A 24444-nucleotide genomic window follows, 5' to 3' on the forward strand; every position below is an offset into this window, starting at 1 on the left:
CAGGTGCTCCTGCGCTGAAATAGACTAAGAGATCTGAAATGCTTGCAAGACCTGTGCTGCTTCTATGTGCGCATGAAAACTAGATAGTAATTTAAAAGTAATCTCATATACTTTTCGGAAGTAATCATCATGCAGTGTCGGTAATTTTCTTGACCAGTAGTTGATAATGTAATTTAATTTCCTCAATTTCAGGAGAGTAATTAGGAACGAATTAGTTATATTTTCAAAGGTAATTTTATAAAGGCAGGAAGTTAGGTTAACTAGATAAATTTTGTTAGCTACCGTGCACTGTTAAAGACACAGGGACGAAAAGAAAGAAAGTAAGAAAGAAAGAGGGAAAGAAAGAAAAAAGAACGAAAGGAAGGAAGGAAGGAAGGAAGAAAAAAGAAAGAAAAAAGAAAGAAGGAAATAGAGAAAGAAAGAGAAAGAAGGAAAGCAAGAGAAAGAAAGAAAGAAAGGAAGGAAGAAAGAAAGAAAGAAAGAAAGAAAGAAAGAAAGAAAGAAAGAAAGAAAGAAAGAAAGAAAGAAAGAAAGAAAGAAAGAAAGAAAGAAAGAAAGAAAGAAAGAAAGAAAGGAAGAAAGAAAGAAAGAAAGAAAGAAAGAAAGAAAGAAAGAAAGAGAAATAGCAGCATGTTTTAAACGCGATGATAAGTATTTACAGGACATCCGGTAGCTCGCCTATGTATAAAGGAAACCGTAGGATGCGCATCAAATTGCAAAAGAAAAGTGTACGCTGAGCATGCAAGAATACCGAGAAAAAGTTCCCACAAAAGATCTCATATTCGACCGAGGCCATCTTATTCATCTTTCTTTTAGATTGTATTTTATCAGATTGTATTTTATCAAGACTGCAATGGACATCACAAAAGTTTTGCATTTAAGAGTAGAACGCGATGGCGTTACCGGGTGCCGCTTGTATAACCTACTCAGTTACCTCATTCCTAATTAGCATACTCATAATTACTCATGTACGCATCATTACATGCCCAAGGCATTTTACCAACTCAAAGACCCAAGACATTCACTAGGTCCCCCATTATTCAACCTAAACCAACGAGCCTTCGTGGCCTATGAGCTACCCATAGGCTATCCGAAGGTCATGGGTTCGATTTACAGCGAAACCAAAGTTAAGACAATTTACTTTCCAGCTCAATTTTATTAACCCATCGCTTCCATCGCTATTTTTCGCACACGGTCAGTGACGCCGACAATGACAGCGGCTTTTCTGAGACGCGGGACGCCTGACACTATTGCGTTGGAAGTGCTAATCTTGGTCGTATATATTCTTACTATCTATGTAATATTCGCCCTGTCCGGCACTCAAACCCGGTACGCACCAGCCCCTAACCACTGGCTTCATTTCCACGAAATATGCCCTGCTGTTGGGGATCTTCCAGAAGCCCATTAGCACATACTTGAAGTTTTGGTCTTAAGTACAGATCTCCGAGATGTTAAACCCTTCTGCACATCCTGAACCCGGTCAGCACCATGCTGGATATCGGCCTACGCCCCTTTTGATACACGTCTCGATGTCTCTGCGTGGTTTCTTGCGCCTGGTGGACGATACGCGCAGCGCATTTTCCTTCCTCAGCAGCTGAAGAACACTCAGGGACTACTTTCCACAATTTTCCTGGACAGGATAATCAGATAAGGAACCCCGAAGGAGCAGCACGCATCTCGCACACCCCACCTTTGCGGCTTCCCGGGGAACACAGCAGGCTGCTGGCGCGCATATGTATGCGCAACGAGTTCGTGACGAGGTACTTCACGAGAAAAAGAGAAAGGCACGGGGGGGAACCTTTTCCTCGCAGAAACGCAGTTTCTTTGTCGTCGCAATAGTAGAAAAAGAAAATCAAGAGAGGTAAAGGGGGGTGGGGGGGGGGGGGGGGGGGTTGTATAGTGACGAGAAGGAAGGATCGCAGCCTGAAATCTTGGTGGAAAACGTACGCGGAGCAGGTAAGAGGAGCACCCACAGCCGTCGCCGCCTCGAGGACAGCGCCGCGCATAGCCCATGTATATGCAAGTCGCTCGCGCACACCTGTTCACCACTGCAGTTACAACGATCCGCGCGCTGATAGGAGCCCGTTTGTTGCGCAGAATCGTGTGGCGGGGTCCGGCGTTCGTCCTCGCCCCACGGGCACCGAGCGCACGGCCCGGGACACGCGCGGCCATTGTTCGCGCCGCGCACCTGGCGCGCGTTGTTGTATTGCGCTCTGGCGGCAGCAGCAGAAGCAGAGCCGTGCGCGCGCGGCCAAGCGTTTCGAGGAGGGGGGGCGCGAAATCTGGCGCCTTCGTGAGTGCGCGCACGCCGCGATAAGCGCGCCGATGGGGTGGAGTTCTGGGCGCACTCATTAGGCCCCGGCTCTCTCCCTGCGACAGCGCCGAAGTATATAGCAGGCGCTGGGGGAGCCCGTGCACCCCCTCCCCAACCACGGCGGCCGAGGCCCGGTTCTTGGTTGCTCCTGGGACGGCCCCGATGAACGATGAGCGTCTCGCAAGGGGCAGACCGCCAGCCCTCCTTTGGAGCTTCTTTTAATTGGCGCGCGAAAGAGGCGCTGAGGGGAGGGGACGGCGCGACCCGGGGAAAATAAAGGGGCCCGATTATCCCGAATCGGCCGCGGCCATTGCAATGATTGGTGCCCCCTCCCCCGACGCTGCGCTTAAAATTCCGCTCAGGTGACCCTCGCCGTGTAAACGCGAGTTTTCTCGAATGTATCATTCATGGCGCCGGCATCTCCGCCCCGCCGCCGTCGAGGGGAGTCCGTCCTCCCCAGGGGTGACCGCGCGCGGCCACTCGGCGCGCTCGCCGCTTTATAACGTCCGCCTCGTAAAGTTTCCGCCGGAGCCTGTTTTGCGCTGCAGTGGGCGCGTCGTTATTGAGTGCGCGCATTTCGTCGCGACGCGAATTTAATCTCGTACTTCCTGCGCCTCTCCAGTGGCCGGAGAGCGCGCACAGCTTGTCGTCACTGTTATGGCTGATAATGGTGGTTATAAGACCGAGAAAACAGAGAGGGGGACAAAGTCCGTAATCTTTATAGTGCCCAAGTGGCGGCTTTATCGCGCGCTCAGCGGCTTGGAAATGTGCGGTAAGGTGTTACGTGATTGCGCCCCCTTGTTCTCTACTCTCTAGAGCTGTAAAGAGAAATAGCGCGTGCTTTCGCGCGAAGCAGTGACCAAGTTTAGCCCTAAACATCATCTCATTCGAGGCTTTCGGCTCACGGCAAGCAGGGAGCATGTGACTGCAGTATAACCGTATGATTTTTTGCACTAAACGAAATAAGCCACTGCACAGCGTGCCACTGTTTTGTCGAGAATAGGATGTTTGATGCTGTTCCTCTAATAATTTATCGACATCATATTACTTAAATGAGGAGCCCTCCGACGAAGGTAACGGCAGTTTCTGTTCGAATAAGCCGACGTGCACCTAACGCACGTTGGACGAAAATATATGCACCTGTACAACGGACGATCTTTTACGCCGAGAACTCATCAGAGTCACCGAGCGGACGTTCATTTCAGAAAGCGCCTTACGTGCCAGCACGCATGCAGAATCATCAGCGCCATATTCCCGCGCACATTGTATAATAACGCGTCCCGGGACTGGTCACCTGCTTCGTTTTCCGCGACCCGCGACGCGCTGCCGGCGGCGCATGCGGCGAGCGACGCGCCTTTAATCCAGATTTATTAGAGTCAAGCGCGCTTTAATTTCGGCCGATGGTCACGTCCCGTGAGCGAGAACGAGGCCCACAAGTGGCCCCTCCCTCGGACGCCGCGCGCGCGGACACCCCCGGGAGTGGCTAATCACTTTCGTACGCGGGGCCACTTCTCGTCGTCGGTCTGACTGGCGAAAACGTTCTCTGTCTGCGTGCTCTTTAATCGGGCATTAATATTAGCTTTGAATCGGCGCGCCGAGACCCCCGCGCGGAACGAATTAATTATTGATTGCGCCTGGAGCGTATGCTGCAGGCTGCCGTCGGCTGCTGCGCTGGTTTCGGCACACTGCAGCACACGCCCGATCGACCTGCGCGCCGGCTCGGCGCCGGCCGCGAACGTGAGTCAACTGCAGAGATATGTCGCGGGTCAGGACGTGCCCCCCCCCCCCCCCCCCCCCCCCCCCCCTTCCCTCGTTCGCCTAACGCCCCTGGCCGCCGCCGAAAGTCACTTGGTTCGCAGTCGCAGTTCATTCGCGCTCCACCAACAAGCGCACCGTCGAGATCCAGTGCTGTAGCTGTGCCGGCATGCCAAGCCAGCCTCGCATTGCGTCATCGCCTCCGCTCTGCCACGTTCGCCAGACATCATCCAATAGAGATGATCCAGCGGGGATGCGATTCGAAGGAAGCGGCCAGTGTCAGAACTCTTGTAAAGGTTCCACGAAACCCGTATGCCATATATAGTTTCCAAACTGAATGGAAACCGTTCAAGATTCTCACGCGACTCACTCCGTATACGTATTATTGAGAAGGTCTCTTGGGACCGTCTCAGTACCGATCATGAAAATTATCTTCGATCCCGTGCAGAGGCGTGACACAAAACTTCGCTCGCAGCTTAATAGTTTTCGCAATCAGTGACGAAGGGAGGAAAGCAGTAAACTACAAGTGTGGGAGGCTGTGTAAGCGTCAGACCTTGTCAAGTGTGTTTGACTCGACTCTTTGTGGGATCTTGCTTTCTTTATAAATTCCGTTTGTCTTCAGTTCAAGCCCTGGCCTCGATCGATGCTCTGCTGGAGCCACAAAGCTTAGGTTGGCGAGCATCGGATTAACACTCGGAGGCCACATTCACAAAGATTTTCGCGCGCGAAACACGGGCTCGTGGCTGGCTGAAGGCTTCGTCATCGTCCCCTTCTCTGTCATAATTCGCAGCGCAGGGACACCGCTGATCAGGAACAAAACTCGCGCAAGAGCTTTGCGAAAACATTCACTAATTTTTTTCGCTCCACATTCATTACTTCCGCCAGCGAGAACTGAGCTGGTGCGCATATTATGAAGGGCCTCCATACCCCATAAAATGGCGAGTATACGTAGCCTGTCCAGACACTGACATTATCCTCTCGTGTATGACGCAGTTTTCATTAACAACGTCTTCACTTGTGACCAATAACCAAACCCATCTTACCCTTATTACTTCGGCTAATAAAAGTAAGCTCTTCCGCAGTGCAGCTCACCACAGTTAAATACTTCTCTCAATAATGCCTCTTGATGCCTCCCTGTCATCACATTCGAAGCTCACGGAGGTGCGCTCAGCAGGTGCACCTGCTAAATATTTAGAAGGTAATTCTGGTAGCGTAGTGGCGGCAAAAGAAGGACATTAATGGGTTTGTTTCCTCCCTCTTCTTAGGTCTCATCAATCGAAGATTGGAAGCACATTGCAAGTAATCCTCACAGACCTCCACACTGTTAAATAGATCGTGTATAAATTATAAGGAATTAAGTAATGGCTCTTTTCCATGTGTATCTAGAGCTTCCAGAAACGAGTGGTCGCAATTCATCATTATCCGCCGCGGTGACTGAGTGGTTATGGAGCTGGGCTGCTGACCCAAAACTCGCGGGTTCGATCCCGGCCGCGGTAGTCGAATTTCGATGGAGGCGACATTCTAGAGGCCCGTGTACTGTGCGATGTCAGCGCACGTTAAAGAACCACAGGTGGTGGAAATTTCCGCAGCCCTTCACTACGGCGTCCCTCATAGCCTCAGTCGCTTTGGGACGTTAGATCCCAATAAACCATGAACCATAAGCAATTCATCATTCCCAACAAAGCAAAACCGAATAATAATCAGTCAGCTGTTTTGCATGCGATCACGAAGAGTAAGCAACTGAGACTGCATGGTGAAAGCTGGCACGACAAACAGTTAGAGAGGAGAAGAGAAGAGCGGGGCGGAAGAGGGAGGGCCGGGAGGTTAATCAGAAGATATGCCGGATGGCTACCCCGGTTCTAAACAAGGCTACCTTATTTAGTCACGCGGAAGAGGAAATGTCAGTGATCGTGCTACGAACATATTAGGGTACGAGTAGGTGCGGTCCAATTGGTCAACAAAAAGACTTTGCATGGTCACAAAGTGTGCTAGGTTATGCATATGTGCTAGTTAAGGGCTGTACGTAGACCGTTTATGGACGCGGACGCATTGGTCACACGCTTATTGCCTTGATAACTTTATTAACACTTGTAACCAGGGCTGTTAACTTTTCACACACGGCACGTTGACAAAGGAGGCTGAAGGAGCGCGTCCGAGACGCTCAGGCGCAAACAAGCGTCGGTTATGCCCGCTCCCAAGCGTGCTCCAATGGGATCATCGCATGCTAGCAAATTGGGCGCCATCAAGGCGGGCCTGTTCTTCGTCCTGCTGCCGGCGAGCGCGCGCGCGGACATTGTATAACGCTGCGAAGCGTGTCGTTGAACACCTCCTAGCATTTTTCTCAGGGGCGTTCACATTTCGCGTATAACAGGCATGAAGAAGAAGCGCAAGCAGCAGCGCTCAGCGGAATAAGCCGCGCGCCGCTCGCTGGAACAAGCATTTTAAATGAGCGTTGATAAGCGGCCATTACCGAGCCCAACCTCCCGAATGAACTCGGTAGCCGGGCGCTTCGGTGCTCCAGAACAAAGAGGCGAGTGCGCGGGCGCGCGCGGGCATAAAACAGCTCGCGTCACGTCCCTGGCGGGGCCCCGGCGGGAAGGGGGGCCTAAATGGGCCCCCGTCTGCGCGCCCCGAGGCGCGCCACGACGACACTCGGCGGATGCATGGCCGCGCGCAAAATGGTGCCTGCAGTTACACAGTGCCCATTTTATCAAGCCCCGTGATGTGGTGGTAAGCAGTTGTCTCTGCGAACGCGCCCCGCACGTAACTGCTGCATGCGCGCTGCGGGACCGGCGCACTTAATAACACCTGTGCTCGACGGCGGCTCGCTATGCGCACCGGCATTGCGAAGAAGAAGAGGAGCCCAGATCGGCGCCGCTGGCGAGTGCGTGCGTGTGTGTGTGTGCGTGCGTGATTTATGTGCTCCGCCAACTCCGTCGCTGGCCTGTCAACTTTTAACAAAGTGGGCGCCGGTCTACCGCGCATTCGCATATGCGCGCCGACTCGGCCCGGCCCGATGCTCGCCATTGCCACCGACGGTCCTGTACGCTCCTGGCCCTATAGTATAGTGCCACTATGCGTGCGCCTTGCGTGCAATCCGCGTAATCGGCGCTTCGTCCGCGGCAACATGTGGGTGCAGCTCGAGAAAGCCACGGCTGCTATCGAATCCTGTGCGTTCTCGAGCGCTCGTACGCACTTGTGGTTCCGACAGGTATTTGTTATCCCTAACGACGTTTTTAATAAGCGGTATAGAACGATTGCTGATGGCTGCTACGCTGCTGCCAGCGGAACGCCGTGCCGGCCAGGCAAGTTCTGCCACGGTTGCTTTTCTTCTTCGCGCCTTATCGCGCTCTTTAGGCGAAGGGTGTAGATCTGTGCGATGCACGCCGTGAACAGTCTGCGTATACGGCTGGATCATTGAAAAGAGAAGCCCGCGTGAAAGACAGAGAGAGGGTGCATCTGCGCGTTTTCCCCGAACGATACTGTTCTTTTTCCTCCTTTTCTTTCTATTTTGTCACGTTAGAAAAAGGCACAGCATACGCAAAACCAGGTGCTCAGAAATTTCACTCATTCGTCCGGCCGTTGAAGTAGTCCGTGGTCCTAGTTCTCCTCTCTCTTGCTCAGTGCTTTCTCGTTCTCACAAAATATCGTTAAATAAAGCTTTTTTCCTGCTACCAGGGATTTATTCTTCAACATGTTAGTTGCTTACGCACCATAAAACATAACAGAACACAACACAACTTTACGCATCCTTGAATACTAACGAACAAATGTTTAGGTTGTTAGTACAAAACATTTTAGTTATAAGTGCAAGGAAAGGAATAAACATCCGACTTTACTAATGTAGCGTTGGAATCTAGAGGAGGACTTGACCCCGACCATGAAGCCTGATACAGCATAATCGTAATCGGAGGAGATGCCAGATATATCCCAATACAAAATGGTCGGCCGAAGCTGTTTCGTGCTGTCGGTACTCGACACTTTTCATGGAATGATAGAAGCGTGCAGTTTTTAGAGAAATTTGTTGTCAGCATTTGCTAATCAGGAGACTTACTACATGCAATACTTGTAGCAATAGAAGACTACTACGGAAAAGCGCTCTCTTCTCTCGCGCTTTCAGTTCAAGAATGCCGACAGACCTATTATTTGCGATGGTCGTTTGAAACCTGAAATAATTTGCACATTTAAAATGTCGCTCAATAAGTAACGGAACATTCGAGCATTGCGCCATGCACCACGTCGCGTTCACACAGGTGATTTATTGCTTTTGCAAACAATTTCTGCTAGAGCACTCTTCCGTCTCTGTTAGAACCCCCCCTTTTTATTCATTTATATAGCCCTAAGACGGTTGCACTCCTCCTTAAATGCAACCTGTCACTTCATGACGAACAAACCTAGGCTCGATCGCTGTCAGATGGGCGCCATACCACTTTTTCAAGCCTGTACCACCCGGCTCACTATACTTGACACTGTTTTTCATAGGGAAAAGAGAAAGCTAAATAAGACGGATCTACATTTAAACTGAATAGAGCTGATATCCAAGTCTCAAGCAACATCATCAGGTGTTACATTAGGAACACATGTTCTAAATAAGCATAGAATTCTGGCTTTTGTGGCAGATTAGAGGTTGAGGTTGATACAAGAACACGTCAACCGCACCATCTAGCTCATGACATCATAACTGTTGCTTACCCGCCGCGGTGGCTCAGTGGCCATATTGCAATCCACCACAGAGAGGGATGTCGCGTATTAATTGGAACCAGACCACGGTAGCGTTGATTCCACAGAAGCTATGTACCAAAACACTCGCGTACGGAGATTTCGGTGCTGTTAAAAAGTCCCAGTGGTATGAATAAAACCGAAACTTTCCACTACATCGCTTCTAATCAGCGATGTAAAAATTCTTTCATCGTTATGATTACTAAGATCTGCTTCGTGACTGCAAACATTTGAAGAAAACGATTCATTCAGGAAGCGCCATAATACCAGGGATAAAAGCTGTGCTTCCTTGCTGACTTATGTGAATCTTGGAAGCACTTGCAACTAGGAGTACTCTGGGCATCGACGACTGAAATATTGTGTTCTGGGTAATAGCACAAAAATAACAGCGGCTGTGTATATACCCAGGCACGCAAAACAAACTTGTCCTTAAGCCGCCAAGAATACTGGATGACTTTCGGGGGAGCAGGGGGGGGGGGGGGTCACTTAAGTCCGCTTCAACGTTTGGAGTGCGCGGCTCCTTCACCCCGAGCTACCATCCAAAGCGTACGTTCCCTATTACGTAGCGTGTAAGAGGTCTAAATGAGGCATGTCTCTCATTGCGTTAAGAGGGCTTAAAACGGTGCGCCGCGTTTGCGCTCAATGACTCGTCTTCTGTGCCGCAACCCCCTCTTTTTATCATTCGAATGAAATACAACAAAATCGTTCGAGGGGCAAACAATGGCTGTTGGCCTTGAACAAGGATAATTGTTTAAAGAGCAGGACGCGCACGCAGGGAAAAAGAAACCGGCGAGGTTCGCGGGAAGCTACGTGATTCATTAAGGGCTGTAATTCACTTCAGCCGCCTCTTTCACCTCGTTACCATACAAGTGCGTTAGGACTAAACAAAAAAAAAAAAAAAGCAGCATACGCCGGCGAGTAACGCGCAACGTGCACGCATGCACACGAGCTCGCACGACGCCGACCTGAAACAGCAGCAGCAGCGTGGCCTAGCGTGCGCGGTCTCCTGCGGGGCTCGGATCTGCGCAGGTCCTCCGCGGTGGACGGCGACGCAGGGGACGCGCATCGGCCATTTGTCATCAGAGCAAATTGCCGCAATTAGAGGCGCCCCGGTCGGCGCTGCATTGGCCGTCGCGGCCGGCTGCCCGGCCGTGGCGCCTCGGGCGCGGCGGCCCCCTTTTCGGCTCCATTGGAGCCGGGCCACGGATGGGCCCGGGGCGTCTCCGCGCCAGCGCACGACAGCTCGCAATTCGGAAGCCGCGCCGATAATGGCCGGCCGACCGCGTAATTCGCGGTCCTCCGGCTGCCGGCCATTGGCTGCAGCCAGTCGAAGGCGCTAATGCCCGGCCTTTCGCCGGGACGGGTCGTCGCGCGCCGCGCGGGCGCCTCCGTGGCGACGGTGCTCGGTGCATATACGGACGTGCATCCGGTCGGCCGCCGAGCCCACAGCTCAGAATAAGGCCCCTCTTGATGGTTGTAAAATGCTTCATACCACGCTGGCAGCTAGCCTTCCTGCATTGTCGCCTGTATCGAAGCTGACTAAATGGTGCTCTTGTTTCCATTGCGTTCAAGTTTTGCTTATCGACGCGGCGCTGCAGCCTGAATTCAGACTCAACTTCTTTAAAAGCCTTCTTAAATGACGTTCTGTGAAAGTTGGGAGCACAGAAGAGCTATTCCAAATTTCCGGCATGCGGATGCGACGAGCAGTAGAATGAAAACAAGTGCTGTTTCTTACTGTGCGACCATCGGTCGCTGAGGGTATGACGATAGGTTGCGACGACATTAGTTTGCGCAAAATCAGGTATCCTGCATGGAATGCTGGGCTTAGCGCGTCGGCGAAGCATCTTGCGGATGAGGCCTCCCCGCAAGCTGCTTAGCCTGTTTTATTTTGTGACAGCAGCATATTGAAGCTAGCGATACGGTTGCTTGTCGGGCGATTCGGGTAGGGAGGGCATCAAAAATGTCGAAGAGTATGTTGAACGCAGTGACTTGTTTCGTATTTCCTCTAATTGCCGCCTGTCTTCTTTTTTCCAGCTGCTAAGACCATGCGCCCCTCTTTCACCCCCTTACTCTGCCTGCGTCAGCGATCCGCGCCCTGAGAGTGGCGCACGCATTCCAGGCGCTGCCATAGACTTCTCAAGCGTCCGGTACATTGCAAAGCATCACTAACTTCGGCTGCAAGACGCAAGTATTGACGGCTTGAAGTCTCAGCTGTGTCGTCTTTATCGCGGCCACCGGCGAGTCGAAAGAAACGATTTTTTGTCGATAAGTGCTGCCAGAGTGTGGCGCCAAAATTGCCCTCTTCGTATACTGGACGAGATATGATCGCGCCCTGCGCCGTGTATAATTGGCCGCTCTCGGCACATGGCTATCTGATGAACGTCAGTGTGTTCTCACAGAACGGTTTCAGACAAGCGGTTGTTCTTATTGCCTCCGCAGAGGGCAAGGAGTTTGGCTGTGTCCTCGAATTCACGGCAGCATTAATGAGCAAACGTGTTTGCACTAGGCGTACCGAGCAAACGCAGACGTCTTTCGTAGAGTAGGAGACTGTTAGAATAGCGATAACTGCTAATAGATCTATCCAAGTGATGTCTGAATAGTGTAGAGTGTCTTTTGTGCGCCCTAATGACTGATAAAAGCAGTGCAGCAATATTATACATGTGGCACTGCCAACCCGCTTAATTTTTGTGCACAACTGCTTTGTAATTCCATGTCACTGGGCCTGTCTAGTTCCGAGCTTTCAACACAAATATTTAAGCAGCAAAAATATTTTAACGAGCTCGTAGGAGGAATGAAGCGCACTTCGCCTTTTGAGAGCACATGTTTCCTAATGCTTCTTATGGCCTCGAACAAAGTGTAACTACAAGCGAGCGAAACGAACAGCCATTCCCTACGTGCTGCCGCTAATTTGCCTTCGTGGGAGGTAAACTTCTAAAATACGAGAAGCTCGAGCAAATAAATCACTCATGCCTGTTTACGAGGCTGACAAGACGAAGACACGCCGATGATGTTGTTGTTTTTTTCTTCTTTTTTTTTACGCAGGTCCCACACACACAAATCTAGATGAGTCGCGTCGCTGTCCATCAAGGATAATCATCGTTCTCGACCGGCATACAGAAACGGGGTACCGGGCTGGTTTAAAGGCAATCACTTCTTTATCGAATAGATTAACTGACTTGTAACCGAGGAACGGTACCAGCGCTCAGCGACGAACATGTTTTCTAGACCACGTGCGCGTCATGCAAATTGCAACTTTCCAATACCTGTCTTGCTCCTGAAGTCGTCCCGGGACGCACACCGTTCCCGGGCGACAGGCCATACAGGCTTTCCCGGACCGCCATGTACTTCGTCCGCGCACTCATTCCCACTATTCAGCGCCGGCTTCCTAGAGCATTATTGATGGCACAGAAGAAGCCGACACGGTAGCCCGTTCGTGCATTCGGCGAAGCCGAGCGCGGAAAGCGAAGGCATGAGAAATCAGTCGGCGCATCGCAGCAAGCGGGTATAGTTTAGGGCTCTCTAATCGCTTAAGGACCTGCCGCGGTCCCAGAAATGCGGTCGTTTGTATGCTCAACGGTCCGGACAAAAGCGGCAGATAATTAAGATAAGAAGCTGTTCCCTGGCGCTGGCCCCCTCACCCACAATTCCTCTTTTCTTTCTTCCCCCCCGTTTTTTCGCTCGTCTCTCTGGTTTCCACCAAAGTCGTGTTACAGAACAGGTTTTCTGGACACAGCCGCTGAGAGACACTTTCGCAGCAGGGAGAAGCGTCAAGGAATGAAAAAGGGAAAATAAACTCGAGAGAAAAGAGAGGCAAAAAAGCCGGCTGAGTCAGAAGAAGGACCGCTAGCTTCGCTCGTTACTTTCGCCTTGTATCTGCGCGGAGCTCCTTTCAATACTCAATACTGTTGCCGCTTGGCGCTCCGTATTTTCGTTTCATCTCATGAGGAGGTTCCCGCGGTCGCCGCCTGCGCGTGTGTCGCACACATGTACAGCCGGGAAGTCAATGGGTACGCCCGATAAAGGCTTTCTTGGGACCGACCCAGCTGTCTTGAACTAAAAAGTTTCAAACAGTATCCTCCCAGACTGCGGTTCTACCTGGCGGTGTTCTTTGAGGGACCGTGATGTTCGTCTCCGCTTCAAAGCATGCAGCCTACCACGCTCGCAATCGCCCGCAGCATCGGCCGCTGCGTCGGGCGCTCGGGCCTCAGGCAGAGCCCAGCCGCCACCGGAGAAACTAAGTACGTCGTCGGCCTGAACGCATGCGTAATGTATATGCGGCCGATGTTGTCGAAGCGACAGAATGCCGTAAAGATAGTTCTCGTATGGTTCCCTTGCTAGTGCCAAACCTGGTCGGCCTTTCTTTCGTTCCAGTGTAGCTAACGTGCAAAAACTGGACAGATCCACACCAGTCACTGCCCCGTTATCAGTATAAAAGAAGTCCTAATCCACGCTTCGTCAACGTTTCTTGATGTCTTTTTCTTTATGAGCCTCTGCGGCGTATTTTGGCACTGCTAGCATGCTGAAAGGTTTACAGCGGAAGGCTGGGTGCAAAACGTACAACTCTTGTGACAGTTAACCAGTTATGCGCGATCGTGCAGCGTCTTATAATTTCCTTGACAGCGCAATAACGAATGCGCTGCTCAGTTGTGACAGGGCCCCACCACTGAAAGAAGGGATTTAATTTGCATTCACGCCCCGAAAGCTATTCTTATGCAAACGTAGCCGCGAGTCGATGAATAAAATAACGGAGCAAATAAAAAATGACAAGTATGCTGTGGCCTGTTGAAACATCTGCAAAGCAAGGAACTGCTGCGTAGTTGTATAAGGCGCCATCAGTGTAAGGAATTCTTTTCATATTACAGCTCATTGTAGACAATATTTCTGAGTTTTTGTATGTGTGCGTGTGTGTCTGATATCAACCTTATTAGCTGCGCCCTGGTTGCTTGTCGAATCCAAACGTGTTTAACGAGAAGAGATATGCTGCACCGCCTGAAACTGAATGTCTAACTGCGGATAAAAAAAAAGAAGATAATGTGAGAACGAGAATAACCCTAAAGATCAGAATGTCAAAGGCAGCGATCAACTCCCGAAAAATATTAAAAATGCAGTTTATCATTTTTTTTTTCCTCCTTTTGATTTCAGTCGTTTTTGTATACGCACTCCGTACAAAGGTAGCGGCATGGCAGACAAAATGTTGCTCACCTCCACTTGGTCCTTCGGTTCTGGAACCACGTTTTGACTTGGGCGTCGGTCATCTTGAGCTGTTTGGCGAGAGCCGCCCTTTCGGCGCTTGCGAGGTACTTCTGCTTGTGGAAGCGCTTCTCGAGCTCGCATATTTGCATGCGCGTGAACGATGTGCGCGGCTTTTTCCGCTTGGGTGGCGTCCGGTTCTGGTACGGATGGCCGATCCTCCGGGGCGGCACGGGAGGCATGGCGCTCGGCAGCCCGAATGGCACTGCGGGCAGAAGCGGAGAGAAAACTTTGAAAGGCGAGTACGCAGGATGCCGTGTAACACGGCATGTTATGCGAGGACGCACAAAGCGCGGGTCCCGGGAATCGAAATAAGTTGGACATTTTGCGCCCAAGCTTCCGCGTCGCCTAATCTTAAAGGCGTGCTTTTTGAACATTTTGAGTTGATAATGAGAGCACGTTCCTTAGAGTCCCCTCACTTCGGTACAAAAAACCGTTTTTCAAAATGCTGAGTAGAAGGTTTGGTTTGGTTTGGTTTATGGGGTTTAACGTCCCAAAGCGACTAAGGCTATGAGAGACGCCGTAGTGGAGGGCTCTGGAAATTTCGACCACCTGGGGTTCTTTAACGTGCACTGACATCGCACAGTACACGGGCCTCGAATTTCTCCTCCAAAGAAATTCAGCCGCCGCGGCCGGGATCGAACCCGCGTCTTTCGGGCCAGCAGCCGAGCACCATAGCCACTGAGCCACCGCGGCGGCTGAGTAGAAGGATTTAAAAATATCAAAAACCAGGAAACCTAGGTTGAGCTTCGACCAAACGATGACGTCACGAATATTGTAACAAAACGTATCGTGTGCGCGTCGAGTGGGTGAACTGGCGACTGCAAGTGAGAGCTTGGGTCATTATTTGCAGCAAGTGACCGAAAGCCGGCTTAAAATTTTCTGATCGAGCAAATACAGAGTGAATATCGACGGCCGTGCGTCTAGCGATGTCACGCACGCAATGTTGCCCAAGAAATTTACTCCATTGAGTTCACGGAATGGGAAATTTTTTAATTTATTTACGATGCAATAAAACGTCACCCCACTGCAAAAACTTGGCCCAAAGGACCAAACAACTTCGGGGAATGTGCCCTGAACGTTTAAGTAATCAGACGAGGCAAGAGAAAAAAAAAAACGCCGGAGTTGCCCTTAATTCTTCGTGAAGACTGCATGTAAAAAAATGTGGTCCTTCCTATACATGGATATATGGATGGTAGGAACACCCCTCTTGACCGAGGCGGTGGCGAGTGCCATCAATTTTATTTTTGCCTTTATGTATTTTTCTTCGAATATTTTCTTTAAATATTGCCATTTTTGAACATTTTTCATTACCGTAACAAGAATATAAGTAAATAGCACAAAAACTGCGGAACGAAGAAGAAAGAGGTAAAAGTCATCTTTACGTGTTTTCGCGTTGTTCTCTTCAATCTTTGCAATGAAGTATACCTCTCCCCGTCGAAAGTACTGGCGACGACTCTGCGGGCATTATCGATGGCTTTTCTGAAATGCTGTCACTCGTTTCCAAACTTTCACCAGCGTCCTCACATCCGCCTGAGCTAGAGTGTGCGCCTTTTCTATAGAGAGCCTGAGCTGCTGAAAATGATCTGGCTGTATCGCACGAAGCGATATGTTAGTTACCATTGGGCTGCCTCACTATAAGGTCACCGTGCGCATATCATTGCCTACAGTGAATAAAGGACCAATATGTTGCGCGAAAACTCTACTGCACGATAAGGATTAACTTCATCGCCGAGAGAAGACGCTTCGTAATGCTTGTGCGGGTCAGGAGCTCGAGCGCCTCTCCTTGGAAATAGGAAGAAATATATGAATAAAATCTATGAAACGACCGTGGTAAAAAAAAAAAAAATGGAACACAAAACAGTAAGGAACACAACTTGCTGGACTACACGCCAGGCGCATGAGGGTGCCTCTATGCCCTGCTGTCGATCTGAGCGACCACCGAGACACCACGTCACAGTCTACGTACAAAGGCAGAGTCCCAGCAACACTTTGGCTGCGAGAGGAGAAGTCCGTGTAAATGCAAGAAGGAACGCAAGAGGGTGCGACAGGTATACGTGCACGGCTTAGTTAGCTGCTCGCTCTGTGGCGTCGGAAAGCTATTAGCGTGAAACGTAGGGAGCACAGCCCAACCAAATACGGTCGCCAGCGGCTGTAGGACAGCCCAGACGTTTCTATTCTGAGGTACTACGTTACTGAGCACGCAATGCTCGCCTTCAGGGCGTCTGCTTCCCCAGCTTATCTTCAGAAAGTGACACTGCCGTCGCGATTGATCCAGAGAAGAACCGGTTGCTGGTTTCAAGCACTTGTACACGGCCACTCGGCGGTTAATGATGGCCTGTGCCAAGTGCGTTCGCAGGACTTCGGAGTTTAAAGACCGTCAACCATTTCTTGAATATGCCTGAGCAGCAGTGGCAGTTTTCCTGATTATATATTTCTTTTTATTCATAAGTTGCGTGCTGACGCTTCTCATGTATCTACAAACGCAGCATGCTTGGGGAAAATCAGGATCCTACTGACTGAAAAAAAAAAGAAATGACAGTCCATATGCAAAGGAAGGCAATTCGAAAAGTGCTCCGCTCGCTTCAAAAAGAATGGATGTTCTCTTCAAAAGCACCTGCCCCTCTCAAGACGCTGCCCGCATCGTTTCGTGCTAGCTTTCGAGCACGTCAGTAGTTGCGTGTCCGAAGGTCACTGCTTGGCATCTCCAATGCACGATGCGGCAAGCTGGCTTACTGACCACCGCTGCTGGCACATGCTCTTTACACGCAGCATTTACGGCGCCTGATCTGTGTGCATACTCATCGAGGTCCGGCTGGCAGTGTGTATTTTAAACATAACGGCGAACGCTACAATCAGACGTTCTTACTGAGCTATACATGTGCCCTTACCCTGAAGTCGCCGCACATGTATAGAGCACGGCGCACGCTTCAGCATTTGAAATTCCTTTACATGCTCTGTAGCGAAAATACGAAGGTTTCTTTGGTGGTTATGCGAGAGCACCGACTGAATTTGCTATCATATGTACGAAGTACTTTCTAACGCTCTGTTGGTAACACATGAAAAGAGTTTGATCACTGAAGCTAGTGTTTCAAGCTCCGTGCAGCAGCGGCCGTAAAGGTATATGTATATGACGGAACTCCGCTGACGTTCGATTGAAAAAATGCGCACGAAGACTGAACTATTGGAATCGCTCGTATTTTGTCATCCCTCCTGTTGCCTTGGGCATTAAATAATATTCGTGAAATATTCATTTATCACGGATAATTGTAGTGTAGTTGTAGTCAGAGCTACATAGCATCAAGAGTATAGTAGTATATATATAGTAGTATATAGTAGTAGTATAGTAGTGTAGTATAGTAGGCACTGCTGACATTTATTTTGGTTGATTTCCTTATTCCTGTTTATATGAGTTAGGCAGAAGAAGAAAATAAAAACAAAAACACCGAAGACAGATAAACGTGAGCTAGGACTAATGCGCGCACGCACGCACGCACGCGCATACTCACACTCACGCATGCACTCACTCACGCACGCACGCACACACAAAAAGGTGCGGCGCTGGCACACCACTTAACGGGAAACATCATTGGCGCAGGCTCGAAGTTAACGGAGCTATTCGCGTTTTGAAAAAGTCCACGCTCGTCGTACGTGCGCGGCAAGGGAATCGGCGCGAGTAGCGGCCACTTGCGGCAAGGCGCAAAGGTGTACGCGCAGAATAGGGCGCTCTCGGACCTGACCGCGGGCCGCACCCAGGCCCCGCTCGCCGGGCCGCTTAGCATGCACGGCTCAGCGATTCGAGCGGCGGCGAGCGCGAGGAGACGCCGCCACACGCGTATGTGTATGGGCGCGTCACACTGAACACGGCACTCAGTGCGCGCACTTTGGACGTGCGCTAGCCGCTTGCCGCCAGAGTGCACCGGCGAGTAAAAACTCTGATTACTTGGAGTGCTTACCGCTCTTTCGGCCCCAAAAGAAGAGCTCGCGAAGTGGGCATCCACATTCAGCCGAGGACGGCGGGCGAGGGAGAAGAGGCAAAGGAAATAAACGAGGGGACGGCACGGAAAAGGAAGACGAATAAAAGGCCGGTGATGAGAGAAACAAAGCGCGCGCACACAGCTGGGGGAGGAGTGGCTGCGCTTGCCTTTGTTTCCTCGCCGCCACCTTTTCCCCTCACCCCTCCATCGCCCCTTTCTTTCTCCCCCTCCGCCTCCAATTCGCGTGGTGGCGCGGCTGCATTTACAAGGCGGCCCCAGACCGCATACAAACTACGCCTGGGCATGCAAATAGGGAAGCCTTGCTCCCTGCGTGGCGCGATTTCGCAACCCTCGCCGCGCACGCCTCCCCATTTTCTTCCTTCCTTTCTGTTTCTTCTTTCTCGGCTCCGAGTTTCCCCCTCCCACCTCGGGCGCGCGCTGTGCCACGCACACGGGCAGCGCGCGCTGCCAGGCTCTCTGCCTGCGCAAAACAGGCGCCCTCCCTAAATGGATCCACAATGGTAATGGATACGGACAGCTCTTGAAATTAAATAGCGTTCCTCTCGATATTTTTCTCGACCTGGCTCGCGCACGATTTCGGAAAGCGGCAGTAAATCGGCAAAGCGAGGCAGGAAGCCTTGCGTGCCGCTACGAGTGCCACAGCCCCGCGTGCGCTAAGAGTGGCGGGAGATCTAAAAGGCAGTGGGGGTGGAGGACGCGGGCAAACAAAGAGAAAAAAAGAGGAGGTACGTTACGCAGCCGCGCAATTTGCATATCGCAGGGGTTGTCTCTCTTTCTCTCTTTTGCTTTTATATATAGAGATATATATTTTTTCCCCCGTCGGATAGCTGTGAAGGCAAGCGCTCGCGCGCCCTTGGTGGACTATACTATAGTGCGCGGTTGTCCGCTTTGACCAATAAAAGAGCGCTATATACACTCTGCATACGCTTCCGTTTCTGTTCTGCCCCCGAGATAGACGAAAATGGCGGAGAAAAACACTTAGGCAGTGAACCGCAAAGCGCGGCAGAAAGGATCGCCGCTTCGTGCGGCCAGCCAGTGTAACGGCTCCTGTCTCTGGCAGGCGCCAGAGCTTGCACGTGGCTGATTGCGCTCAAGTAAAGAGGCCCCTTTGCCGCGTGCGATTCCTCCTTTATTCTCGACGCTTAACGGAATGATCACCGAAAGGAGCGAGCTCTTTCTTGTCTGCCTTCTCGGCGATTCCTTTAAACATTGGGCACGCGGCAAGAACCGAGGAGCCCTTGTAATATGCGAATGAGCGTTCTTTCGGGCGTAACCACCGGCCTCTGCCATACCTGCGGGAGCACGTGAGCATTTTCTGCTTGTGCATCTGGTCGGCTGCGCTGATAGATCTTAAACCAGTGCAAGAAAAGAATGGCGCGGAAATGAGACAGCTATAGGCCGCGGCGCGAAGACCATTTCCCAAGCACTCCTATTTGGAAAAACACATTAGAGGACGGCGTCCCTTGATTCCATCGTCTTGTTCAATTTATTTTTTTTTAAAAAGAAGGACGCTTCTAGATTTTAGTGTACCTGTCTTCTTATTTCTTTTTTTTTTTTCATGGGGAATAGCTAATGACTTACGACGTCAAAATATTGTCTAGCGCACTGTTTTTATGCACGATTTTAAGGTTTTATACTCAAGGTTTATCTGCCTACACGTAGTAGAAATATGTCCAGTGCGAGCATGTTTCGAAAGCGCCAAATTCTGAGGTTTTATTTCCCCTTTAGTACCTCGCAATACGACTGTCCTCGTTGCTAACGGGAGACTTGCGAATTTTCGCCCACGCAAAACAAGTATGTACTAAAACTACTTGTTGTAGCCAAGTGTAATGCAAGGATTTGGCCTTATTGCTTAAAGAGATTATCGTCGCGCTTGTCGATAGGATAATTAGTTCATTCTATCGAAATGAAAACAAAACAATAGGACAAACCAGCAATAAAGATATGCAAAGGTGACGGCCCATGAAACGGAATATACATTTCATTGCCAGGGGCACCCGTTTCGAGACGCGGTGTCATACCAATCTTTACCTGCTCTGCCTGTATCCTTTCTGAACAACATTAGCGCTGGCACGGCATGGCACGCCGTTTATGCGTGCAGGCATTTTGCGTAGCATAGATATCATCAGAAATGAAACGATGCTGTTGGCGTCTATACAGGTTCTGCGCGAGGATCCTGGCTCTACGACGACACAGGCCCCCAACGTGCTGTACGAACGATAGCTGGATTAAGCGGTCTCCAGGTAGCGAGCTTGGTGCATTTCGAAATAATCGCCTTCACGCCACTCGCAGAACGTGCAGCACATACTCTCTCTGCTTCTGGTTCTTTAAGAATATAAAAAGAGGACGATCGCGCTCGTGCTCTTCTAAGCACGTGCAGCACTTCAAGAGACGGGGCAAAAAAGAAGAAAATAATAAAAACATTTATATGCAGTGAACATTATTCAGGTAGTTTTTCTGTGCTTTTTGACATACAAGGAAATCTGGTGAAGAAAAGGTTAAAAAAGGCTGCCAACCGCACATAACTGGAAAGCATTCATCGCAGAGAATGCGAAGTTCAGTTCTGAATACCCTGTCGAGCGATTATGACCCGAATAATTTTCTTTGAAGAAAAATTCGATGTATAATTATATATGTTAGCGCGCCCAGGTGTGAGGCGAGCTCAAAGCAAAAGCTGACGCAAAGGAAAATCGCCCTTCCTTCTCATTCAAGGCGGAGTAAGACCTGAAAAAACCTCGCTGCAGGTCATGAAGGGCTTGACTATTTAACTGGCCTTAATTATTTCAACATATATGCGTGAGCCTTGTACTGGGAAATCTTGTCCCGAGTGTATTTATAAACGTCTGCAGCGCATTCGCTTGCTTCGCTCAAGGAAAAGAAAAAAAGACTGCGTCAAAGGTGGCTTTTTCCAAGCCAGCGAAATGGGAACGAACATTCGTCCAAAATCAAAGCGGGAGGAGCTTCAGGAGAGAAAGAAAAAAAAAGAGAAAACAGAGCAAACAAAACGTTGGACAGCCGCTTGAGATTAGAGCGTTTCTTCACTGGCCATCAACTTTTCGTGTTCTAATGTCCGCGCTGAGCCGACCCGAGTCGAGTAACGCAATAAAAGCCGCAGCAGCGAGCGGCCGGCCGCTTGTTCTTTGTTTCGGCATCCTTTTCTTGCTTCTTTCTTTGGCCGAAACTCGGAGGCGCCCCTGCGGTGGCGCGCGTCTCGGCAGCGACGTCGCGGAGTCATTGTTTTTATGCGAGGCGGTCTCGGCCCCTCACGCACACACAAAAGAAGAAACGAAAAAAAAAAGAGGTGCGCGGCCGTCCGAAGCCACTGGCGGGATGGCAAAGCGTGCGTGAGCCCGCCTTGTTAGAAAGTTTGCCCCGCAAACGTTTGCCTTGCCCGTGCCTCAATGGCTGGTTTCGGCGCGGAAATGAGACGGTTGCTGAACGGATGTGGCCGATTCTTTGTCGAAGGTTGCTTAAGTCGTTTTGAATTGGCGTCGTTCGTGTTCCTCAGCGCGGCGCGCTTGGAGAAAAGTACTCCCCTTTTTTTTTTCTTGCCTTCCTTCTTTCTGGCTTGACTTTTTCTTCCCTACGCACGCTGAAAGAGCAAGCAAACGTAGGGAACCGTATGTGATCATTAGCTGGGACGCGGTACATGTGTCGTGCCCCTGGAGGCGTATATCTGCATGCCCAGCGTTTGTTGGGGAGCACTTGGCGTTCTTTTTCTGCAACCGCAGCTGTACAATGGGCTCTATTATTAAAGCCTCCGGGAGGCTCTGCTAAGAGGTTATTCGCATGATATGCACTTGTTACCTGGAAGCGAAGCCTCAAACGACATTTTTGTAAAACACCACGGCGCCGAGTCTTTTCTCTCTTTTTTGTTCAGCCCTGAAAGCCTCCTCAATTTTTCTCTTTTCTGTGTGAATTCTTTGAAATGCTCGGACAAGGCAAGCCTACAGGGAGCAGTCCTGGACTTGGCAGGGAGCGTTCACATATACAGGACTTATTCTTCCGTACTTTTAAATACGACGAAACCGGTTAGGACAACATACGAACAGGCTTGGTAACAAACAAAAAAATGTCTTAGTTGAATATCGCTTCAACTATATATAGGTTTACTGGGATGAAGTGCTCAAATTTCTTGAGTGGCGTTCAGGTGGCTGAACTTTCTGATGATAAGCATGTATAGTTTTACGAACGCATTTTTCTTTCCATTGTTCACCTTGCCAGGGTTGATTGCTTTCTCACACTCCAAGCTCCACGCTATGCTTACTTTGTGTGTGCGTGGTGCGTAAACTGAGCAATTTAATCTGTAGATTACTGATAGGCCTGAGCATGGCTTCAAACGTGCCTATAGCCATAGAAGTAGGTCTCAATGAACCTGCCCCCCCCCCCCCCCCCCCCCCCTGCCGCACACACACATTTTCAGCAGCTTCCTATATCCTATTTTCGTTTCTACTTTCTCGCTTATTTTGATGCATTAAGCAAAGTACTGTGACGTGGCGCATTTTCTTAGTTTCTCACTCCAGGTACGCTGAGTTTCCGTCAGAGACAGTTTTGTATCCGTGGATCATTCCGTTGGCAGAGTCATGAGCAAAGTGAAAAAAAAAAGTCCGAAGTTTTCGTGATTATGGTTTGGTTTGGTTTGGTTTATGGGGTTTCACGTCCCAAAGCGACTGAGGCTATGAGAGACGCCGTAGTGGAGGGCTCCGGAAATTTCGACCACCTGGGGTTCTTTAACGTGCACTGACATCGCACAGTACACGAGCCTCTAGAATTTCTCCTCCAAAGAAATTCCAGCCGCCCCGGCCGGGATCGAACCCGCGTCTTTCGGGTCAGCAGCCGAGCACCATAACCGCTGAGCCACCGCGGCGGCTTTTCGTGATTATACCTACACAGGAATATGAACAATTGTAACGTTTAGAAAGGCGATTAAATATCAACGTTATCTTTTCTTACGGCAATGAGACCCGGCGTACCGACGTCGGCTGAACACTTAAACGGACGTACACACCCTTATCGCGAAATTCGTGAAAATCGTATTCCGCCACTGCTGCTACATTTGAACTTTCCCAAAAAGTAACGCAGTATCGACGCCGCTCTTTCAAATTCCCAACGGAATGTAGTGCCCGCCTGCATGAGACACGTCTCTTCGATTTAATTTTTTTTTTCTCGACGTCGCAGGAGTCTGCACCTCACACGTTCGAACAACATTGGTCGCAGTCGTTGCCACAGTTGTGTTCCACGCTCGTTGCACCCCGCAATTTGTTGGTGTATCAGCCGTTTTATTTTGTCCCCGATCGACACAACACCTTCGAGCGCGGAATGAGTGACGCCCGCCACGCCCTGTTACTCAGCTCTGGTGATGTGCTCGCACACACATGGCGGCGCCGCATTTTGCGCTCGCGAACGCACCCAGACATCTCCGCGGTGGTGCGCATCATTGCTCATTTATGAGGGGTCGCCGCTGAGAGCGCGCTCTGGGCTGGTGACATTCGCGGCTTCTCCCCGCCGCCTCAAGAGGCTGAAAAGCAAAAATGGGCAGAAGCGCAGCTCCGTAAAAAAAAAAAAAAAAGTACGAAGAAGAAGCATAAATGAAGACCTGTAAAAAGGGGGCGCCCGAGGAGCACCTACCGAGAAGGCGCAATATGGCGAGGAGCGCCGGCGTATATCTATGCAAATGGGCATTCGGGGCTCATTAGTATACGCGTGAGGAATCAATCGGCGGAGATGTAATATCCGCCCCAAACTGCGCGACACACGTGTGCTGGCGCGCTCTCCGCCGTCGGCGCCGCCGCCGCCGACGTAGCCGAGGTGGCATCTCCTCTCGAGGAGCGCGCGGGGCTCTCCGCCGGCGGCAGATGGATTCCGACGTCCGGGGCGGCGCTTCCCCGAACGGGCAAACGGCGCCGCGTGCGCGCCGAGCGTAATACGTGCGTAGACGAATGCGCGCGCCTGTTTATTTGGACAGAAGGAAACGCCGAGGCGAGAAAGAAGCGCCGGGAGAAAGAGAGGCAGAAGGGCGTTCTCTCTCGAGGGGCGAGATCGGAAACTGAGGTCTTCGTTGCTTATTCATGCCACGCAGTGACGATTTATCTGCGAGACCCCGGCGGGGGCGCGCGCGCTCTCTTGTCGCCTCCGAGCTGCTCAAGTGACAGGCGCGTTTACTCCGCCTCGGCGAGCACGAATGGGCCAATTTGTGCGCGCGGCCTATCTCTTGCTGCCGACGCCGACGCCGCCAGCGGGCTTCTGCGCGGCCGCTGACGCCGGGCCTGACCCCCGCCCCTGGCGGCCCCGGCCGCAGCGCCGGTCACGGTCGGCCGCGTCCCCTCCCGCGCACAAACGACCGCGCCGGACGACACCTCGCGCGGCTTCTGACGGCCGCCGCCGTCTCGTTGGCTGGGATTGGCATCT

The 24444-nt window shown here is 50.9% G+C and overlaps 1 protein-coding gene across 2 annotated transcripts in view; it reads right to left on the reverse strand.

Moving 5' to 3' along the window:
* The window catches only part of LOC149350518 (T-cell leukemia homeobox protein 3-like), a 79034-nt gene that overhangs the window by 27166 nt on the left and 27424 nt on the right, over nt 1-24444 (reverse strand). For both annotated transcript variants that reach the window (XM_089579563.1, XM_089579561.1), the window contains exon 2: nt 13991-14243. In XM_089579563.1, coding sequence (XP_089435689.1) covers nt 13991-14243 — 253 coding nt within the window. The remainder of the gene's footprint in view (nt 1-13990; nt 14244-24444) is intronic.

This window comes from Amblyomma mixtum, chromosome 3 (genome assembly GCF_055824585.1).
Source record: "Amblyomma mixtum isolate Tamu chromosome 3, ASM5582458v1, whole genome shotgun sequence".
Classification (NCBI taxonomy): Eukaryota; Metazoa; Arthropoda; class Arachnida; order Ixodida; family Ixodidae; genus Amblyomma; species Amblyomma mixtum.